The sequence below is a fragment of the Girardinichthys multiradiatus genome, chromosome 4 (assembly GCF_021462225.1).
Source record: "Girardinichthys multiradiatus isolate DD_20200921_A chromosome 4, DD_fGirMul_XY1, whole genome shotgun sequence".
In the NCBI taxonomy this organism is placed as follows: domain Eukaryota; kingdom Metazoa; phylum Chordata; class Actinopteri; order Cyprinodontiformes; family Goodeidae; genus Girardinichthys; species Girardinichthys multiradiatus.
Genome location: NC_061797.1, coordinates 24995251 through 25003747, shown reverse-complemented (window position 1 = coordinate 25003747; position 8497 = coordinate 24995251). Strand labels below are relative to the sequence as shown.

Genomic DNA, 8497 nt, shown 5'->3' with positions numbered 1-8497 from the left:
TTAATTTTTCTTTTTGAAAGAAGAGGTAAACTCGTACATTTTTAGTTTAGCATTTGATAAAAGGTTCTCACATTTTAGGAAACAGAACCAAAACCCTGGTAGGTTAGTGCCTAAAACAGTGACGTACTTTTGAATTGACTGTGTAAGCTTTATGATCTAGGACAACAGATACCAGAATTTAACAACATAAATTATTTAATTTCTACAAATAGTTTACTTATAACCTGCTAAACAACAGCAAGGACTTGACTTAAATATTCTCTGCCGAATGCTAAAAGAAAATTATACAATGTTTTAGAACAAATACACTTTTGAGAAGCTAGAGCTGTGTTATTCAACCCTGTTCCTCAGGGCACACTGCTCTGCATGTTTTAGATGTTCCCTGCTTCAGCACACCTGTTTTCAACTCATAGCCGATTAATAAGCTTCTGCTGAGCTGCATTTATTGGTATGTTTAAGCAGATAAACATCTAAAACCTGCAGGGCAGTGTGCCTTGAGGACCAGGGTTGAAAAACACTGAGCTAGAGGGCCTAAATGCTGGGAAAAGGCAAGCAGGTGGTAAACTAGGTGTAAAATAAAACTTTAATGGTAACAAATGTTTAAAACTCCTTGAAGTAACAAGCTGACAGCACTGTCTAAAGAACAACATTATTGGAAAAAAATTATTGACCATGAACAGAGAAAAAACGTCACGGAAACCGAGCCATAATGAGCAAACAGAAGAATCTAACAAGGAACGTGCTAAAACAAAGAATATATATTAAGTGCAGCAAAAAGTATTTGCCCCTTTTTCTCTTCTCTGGCACATTTACCTCATCAAAAAATTTTAATATCAGACAAAGACAGGCAAAGTAAATACAAAATGCAGTTTTTAAATGATGATTCCTTTTTTAAAGAAATCCAAACCAACCAGGTCCTAGTTGGCCCCCTTCTTGATAAATTGTGAATTAACTGTAATTAACCACATGTTTGTTTTGGTCTTTGTTGTTTATTTTCCAATTATTGCCGGATTGTAGAATCAAGAAATTACTTGTGCATTGATCATGATTCAAAAGTACCATCTTATGATATCTAAACATCACAACTTCTAAAACACTGCAGACTTCGCCTCAGTTAAGAACGAGACTGGGTGAAAACGGCATCCATGGGACACTTCCAAGGTGAACACTGCTGCTGACCAAAAACAACCCAAAGGCCTGTCTCACATTTGACATTTAGGAAAATATTCTGCAGCCTAGCAAGACAAAAGTGGAACAGTTTGTTGTGCATCGTGTTATACCCAGGGTAAAACTAACAGCAGTATAAGAAAAGAGAACATCATACCTGATGGTAGTGAAATCATATAGAGCTTTGTTGCTACTTTGGGACCTGGGAGACTTAATGTTAATAATAGAGCCTTGAATTCTTCAAGAAAATCATGGAGTAGATTGTCTTAACATCCATTTGTGACTTCAACCTCAGCACATTTGATTAGTGATTCAAACCATACTATATCCCTTTTTCAGCACTTGCATGATGATGAATTATACCTCCATATCTTTGCATGCCTTTTATGGTACTTCAGAATCAGAAAAGCTTTATTGCCAAGTACGTTTTTGGACATACAAGGAATTTGTTTTGGCGTAGTCGGTGCAATACAATACAAATTAAACAGTATAAACATATCTACAATACTTGCAGGCTAAAGCCATTTTTAGTAAGTATAGTTTCAGGAGCATGGTCTCATATTTGTACAGTTCATTTGTCAACCTTGTCCTATTGCTGTCACACCCACACCAACCTCTTTGAAGCTTGTATCTGGACGCTCAGAACTGTCTGCTCGCAAAGTGATAGTTTGGACTCCTGTGGTTTAGTGTGTAATTTTGCCTTAGTGTACATTTAGCTGACCATAGCTTGTTTAACACCTTTCATGCAACTGGCTTCTGCTTTAATAGGTTTCTGCTTTACAACATAGTAAGATTCTACCTGTAGATGTAAGCATTCAATCCGTAGCTTGGATGAAATGCTGAGTGTAACACTTTTCTGTTTTGCCTTTTTGTCCAGCGGTTTCTACATCCATACTGCAAAGATTCTCCAACTTAGATAAAACATTTTAAAAAATGGGAGATGTTTGTGAGTTTCTACTGATGGGGAAAAAATAGACCAAATACCATTTATTTTTAAGTTTCTCAAATATGTTTACATATGCTGCTGTGTTTAAACTTTATCACGTTACACAACTATGAAATGTCCCATCCTAATGTTTACCTAACCTCACATGTCTCCAACCAGCTCTGAGACTGGATTTCCCCTGTTTTTGAAATCCTGCAGGCCGTTTTGTTCCAACAGAGTATAAAAAAGGACTTGTCCTCCCAGTTAGGATAATGTGTGCTTGAAGTTTTATTGAAACGTCTGCACAGTCAGTGAAGTAAGTACATTCAATTTTTTTTTTAAAACATCAAAATTCAACGTTTTAGGTCTCTGCAACAATGAAGCTGCTTTTGGCAGGAATTGTTCTAATTTTCATCACCGGATCTGAAGCTCAGTGGTACAGGTTTCCTCTTGAAGCTGCTCAAGGTTGGAAATGACTTGTTTTTAACCTCAAAAGCACAACATCTAGGATTTTCACTGATAGTCTCCAGGGTTATATTAAAGTATGTTGGTGTTTTTTGTCTGATAAGGCGCTTACGATATGGACAAAGCCTACAAGGACATGATAGATGCCAACTGGATAAACTCTGACAAATACTTTCATGCTAGAGGAAACTATGATGCTGCGCAAAGAGGAGCAGGAGGTAGATGGGCTGTGGAGGTTATCAGGTGATAAACAAAGACTAGTACTTTAAAATTACTGGAAATTAATCTTTTAAGGTAAAACACTATCCAACAGATATAGCTATAAATTGTTTAGGTCAGACTGAGTTTTGGACCTAAGACGTCAGATGAATACAGTGAGCTCATTGTTTGTTTGTGCTGTTTTGCAAAATTGTACTGTGTTGTGTGATACATTCATATTCAAGTGTATGGCATTAAACTGCAGGTAATTGCACTGAAAAAGTTGTTAAGAACAGAAATTCCCTGAAAGACAATCTGCTGCCCACACCTATAGCAATGCAAACACTATGGACATCCTGAACAAATAGATAAAATAAATAAAATGTTCATTGCCACTGTGTGGTTTCCCTTATAACACTTGTGAAGAGGAAATTTAACCCTTTGATATGTACGTTATTTTTAGGGGGTTAATAACATGACTTGTATTCTTAAAATTTCACCCACCTAGTGGAAAACCCCCTCCTTGAACCGCCACCTTAACGTGGTGGAGGGGTTTGAGTGCTCAAATGATCCTAGAGGCTATGTTGTCTGGGGCCTAAATGCCCCTGGTAGGGTCTCCCATGGCAAACAGGCACTAGGTGATGGGTCAGACAAAGAGTGGTTCAAGAATCCCTCATGAGGACCAAAATGTCGAGGCGCGTGACGTCGCCCGGTACGGCGGAGCCGGGGTCCCACCCTGGAGCCAGGCCTGGGATCGGGACTCGTCAGAGAGCGCCTGGTGGCCAGGTTGCTCCTTGCGGGACCCGGCCGGGACAAGCCCGAACGAGAGACGCGAGGCCATCCCCCAGTGGGCCCACCACCTGCAGGGGGAACCGTGAGGGACCGGTGCAAAGAGGATTGGGCAGCAGACGAAGGTGGAGACCTCTGCGGCCCGATCCCCGGATGCTTAGGCTGGCTCTAGGGACGTGGAATGTCAGCTCGCTGGGGGAGAAGGAGCCTGAGCTTGTGCGGGAGGTCGAGAGATATCGACTAGAAATACTCGGACTCGCCTCCACGCACATTGTGGGCTCTGGAACCCATCTCCTTGAGAGGGGTTGGACTCTCTTCTACTCTGGAGTGGCCCACGGGGAGAGGCGGCAGGCTGGTGTGGGTTTGCTTGTTGCCCCCCAGCTCAGCCGTCTCGTGTTGGGGTTTACCCCAGTGGATGAGAGGGTCGTATCCCTGCGCCTTCGAGTTGGGGAGAGGTCTCTGACTATCATTTCAGCCTACGGGCCGAGGGGTAGTGCAGAGTACCCGGCCTTCTTGGCATCCCCTCCCGGGGACTCCATTATTCTGCTGGGGGACTTCAATGCCCACGTGGGGAACGACAGTGACACCTGGAGAGGCGTGATCGGGAGGAATGGCCTCCCCGATCTGAATCCAAGTGGTGTTTTGTTATTGGACTTTTGTGCTAGTCACGGATTGTCCATAACGAACACCATGTTCAAACATAAGGGTGTCCATCAGTGCACTTGGCACCAGGACACCCTAGGCAGGAGGTCAATGATCGACTTTGTTGTCATATCATCAGACATACGGCCGCATGTTTTGGACATTCGGGTGAAGAGAGGGGCTGAACTGTCCACTGATCATCACCTGGTGGTGAGTTGGATCAGCTGGAGGAGGAGAAAGCCGGACAGACTTGGCAGGCCCACGCGCATAGTGAGGGTCTGCTGGGAACGCCTGGCGGAGCCCTCGGCCAGGGATGTATTCAACTCCCACCTCCGGGAGAGCTTCGACCAGATCCCGGGGGATGTTGGAGACATAGAGTCCGAGTGGACCATGTTCTTCGCATCTATTGTCAATGCTGCTGCCCGTAGCTGCGGCCGTAAGGTCTGCGGTGCCTGTCGCGACGGCAATCCCACAACCCAGTGGTGGACACCGGCAGTAAGGGATGCTGTCAAGCTGAAGAAGGAGTCCTATCGGCTGTGGTTGGCTTGTGGGACTCCTGAGGCGGCTGACGGGTACCGTGAAGCCAAGCGTGCTGCAGCCCGGGCTGTGGCAGAGGCAAAAACTCGGGCCTGGGAGGAGTTCGGTGAGGCCATGGAGAAGGACTACCGGTTGGCCTCGAAGAGATTCTGGCAAACCGTCCAGCGCCTCAGGAGGGGGAAGCAGTGCTTCGCCAACACTGTTTATAGTGGGGGTGGGAGACTGCTGACCTCGACTTGGGGACATTATCGGGCGGTGGAAGGAGTACTTTGAGGATCTCCTCAATCCTGCCATCACGCATTCCGTGGTGGAAACAGAGGCTGGGGACTCGGGGTTGGACTCTTTCATCACCCAGGCTGAAGTCACCGAGGTGGTTAAAAAGCTCCTCGGTGGCAAGGCTTCGGGGTTGGATGAGATCCGCCCTGAGTACCTCAAGTCTCTGGATGTTGTAGGGCTGTCATGGTTGACACGCCTCTTCAACATTGCGTGGCGGTCGGGGACAGTGCCTCTGGACTGGCAGACTGGGGTGGTGGTCCCCCTTCATAAGACGGGTGACCAGAGGGTGTGTTCCAACTACAGGGGGATCACACTCCTCAGCCTCCATGGTAAGGCCTACGCCAGGGTATTGGAGAGGAGAGTCCGGCCGATAGTTGAACCTCGGCTTCAGGAGGAGCAGTGTGGTTTTCGTCCCGGCCGTGGAACACTGGACCAGCTCTATACCCTCTACAGGGTGCTCGAGGGTTCATGGGAGTTTGCCCAACCGGTTCACATGTGTTTTGTGGACCTGGAGAAGGCATTTGACGGTGTCCCTCGTGATGCCCTGTGGGGGGTGCTCCAGGAGTATGGAATTGGGGTCCCTTTATTAGGGGCCATCCGGTCCCTGTACGAGCGGAGCAGGAGTTTGGTCCGCATTGCCGGCACTAAGTCGGACCTGTTCCCGGTGCATGTTGGACTCCGGCAGGGCTGCCCTTTGTCGCCGGTCCTGTTCATAACTTTTATGGACAGGATTTCTAGATGCAGCCAAGGGCCGGAGGGGGTCTGGTTTGGGGACCAGTGGATTTCGTCTCTTCTTTTTGCGGATGACGTGGTCCAGCTGGCCCCCTCTAGCCAAGACCTACAGCATTCACTGGGGCGGTTCGCAGCCGAGTGTGAAGCGGCTGGGATGAGGATCAGCTCCTCCAAGTCCGAGGCCATGGTACTCGACCGGAAAAGGGTGGCTTGTCCTCTTCAGGTTGGAGGGGAGTTCCTGCTTCAAGTGGAGGAGTTTAAGTATCTCGGGGTCTTGTTCACGAGTGAGGGAAGAATGGAGCGGGAGATTGACAGACGGATCGGTGCGGCTGCCACAGTAATGGGGGCACTGTGCCGGTCCGTTGTGGTGAAGAGAGAGCTGAGCCGAAAAGCAAAGCTCTCAATTTACCGGTCGGTCTACGTTCCTACCCTCACCTATGGCCATGAACTTTGGGTCATGACCGAAAGAACGAGATCCCGGATACAAGCGGCTGAAATGAGCTTCCTCCGTAGGGTGGCCGGGCACTCCCTTAGAGATAGGGTGAGGAGCTCGGCCATCCGGGAGGGGCTCGGAGTAGAGCCGCTGCTCCTCCACATCTAAAGGAGCCAGTTGAGGTGGCTCGGGCATCTATACCGGATGCCTCCTGGACGCCTTCCTTGGGAGGTGTTCCAGGCACGTCCCACCGGGAGGAGGCCCAGGGGACAGCCCAGGACACGCTGGAGGGACTATGTCTCTCGGCTGGCCTGGGAACGCCTTGGGCTCCCCCTGGAGGAGCTGGAGGAGGTGTCTGGAGAGAGGGACGTCTGGGCGTCTCTGCTGAGTCTGCTGCCCCCGCGACCCGGTCCCGGATAAGCGGAAGACGACGAGTACAAGTATTCTTAAAATTTCACCCACCTAGTGAAAAACCTTAGGCAACATAATCAAATGCAGATCTCAGAGCTTCGGAACAATATGACAAAAAAGCTAGTAGATCGTGTGAAAATGGCTTTATCCATCTATTAAGTATTTTCTGTGCCTAACATCTCTAGAGGTGACACCTGATAAAAAGGAATAGACCAAAGATGTCCCAGCATCACACTTTATCACACCTAAAACTGCTTTGTTCACTATAAAATTTTTTGCATTGAATAATATGTCTAATGTTATGGTTCCATGTTGTAAAATTTATTTTTGCACTTTAAAGATTGAAATTTTATGTCCTGTTCTGTGAAATATGCAAAAGATGTTGTATTGTTCATTTCATCAGCCCTTTGTTTCTACTGTAATTTAGACTTGTCAAGTTACATTGGGCAAATTTTAAATGTTATTTATTTAGTTGCTGAATTTCTTTGATAGGGACAGATACACAATAACTTAGACAAATCTAAAAGGCTTATAGGGTGATCTAATTTGCAGCACTTGTTCCAGTTTAGCTTTTAAGAACAATAAATCTAACATACTACAGTGAATAAAATAATGATAGAAGAGTTGATAGTGATACCAACAACATATTCAAATAAAACAAGTACAGCAGAGGGACTAAAACGTGGCAATAAAACATATTAAACATGGTTATAATGTTGTTTTTGACACAGCAAGGATTTGTTTTTTTTGTTTTTTTAAATGCTGAATCTGGTCACAGATTTAAATGACAGCGGGTGAGTTCCAAAGTCAAATCCAATTCTAAATAAGTTATATGATCCCATTGAATGTAATTTTGCATGTTTATTTCTGAAAACTCAGTATTCTCCTTTTCAGTGATGCCAGAGAGTGGGTACAGGGGAACTCGGGTCGTGGTGCTGAGGACACAGAGGCTGATCAGAAGGCAAATCGTTGGGGACGAGGCTGAGGAGATCCCAATCGTTACAGGCCAGCAGGACTTCCTGATAAATACTAAGAAAAGACTATCATGTGTAATGAAAGTCATGATAAAACTTTAAAGTGTTCGGCCTATTAACCACAAAGTGTAAATCAGCTGTGATTTATGACAAATTAGAGAAAAAGTATATCTTTTTTTTATTTCAGTTTAAACTGAGACCCTTATGAGGAGTTGCATACATTTGTAATAACAAAATAGAAAGGGTCTTGAGAGAGATTAATATAAAATCGATATAAGAACAGAAAATGTGTGAGAAGACAGAATAAATACAACACAAACTTCAAACATTATGAATGAATGAATGACAAACCAAACCAAGCCAAATAAACGAGGTGATGGAAATAAATCAGTTACACAGTGAACCTCAGCTTATACTGAAACCTCTCATCACAGGAAGAGCATTTAGCAAGTGCAGGATTGTCTGCCCCAATTGCTAATGAAGGGGCTTCAAGCACTGAGTTATATCTTTTAAGTACTTTTCTTTTTATTGTTTCAATTATTGTAAATCTGAATACCAAACTTTCTTTCACAGCTGGATTCACTAAAGTACAGCACAGTTCTTGCACAGGTGTAGAACCAGAGTTTCCACATTCTACATTTAAGCCGTTACCACAAGATATTTCCGGGTAAAAAAAAATAAACAATTGTGAATCAATCAGTCCAAATTTATATGAGGCCAGGGTGCATTTAGATGAAAATCATATTTATGCAAAATTAGGTGATGTCAGGGTTTGGACATTTTGGACTTTGTGGTTTTGTGTTTTGTTTACTTTTAGCTAGATGTTTCTTGTTTGTGGTTTTTTATTCATGTTGTTTATTGCTTTCTGTTTTCTGACAGTTCTGGTTTTCTTCTGCCTACAAGTGTGTTTTCTCGCCCTTAATTCCCTTGGTGTCACTCTCCTATTTA

General features: G+C 44.9%; 1 protein-coding gene across 1 annotated transcript; it reads left to right on the top strand.

Annotated features, from left to right (window-relative positions):
• The first annotated feature begins 2340 nt into the window (after window positions 1-2340).
• Window positions 2341-7640, top strand: saa (serum amyloid A). Its single transcript, XM_047362862.1, has 3 exons — window positions 2341-2557; window positions 2662-2800; window positions 7470-7640. Exons 1-3 carry the CDS (start codon window positions 2470-2472, stop codon window positions 7558-7560), a joined length of 318 nt encoding a protein of 105 aa, XP_047218818.1. The 5' UTR covers window positions 2341-2469; the 3' UTR covers window positions 7561-7640.
• The last annotated feature ends 857 nt before the right edge of the window (window positions 7641-8497 follow it).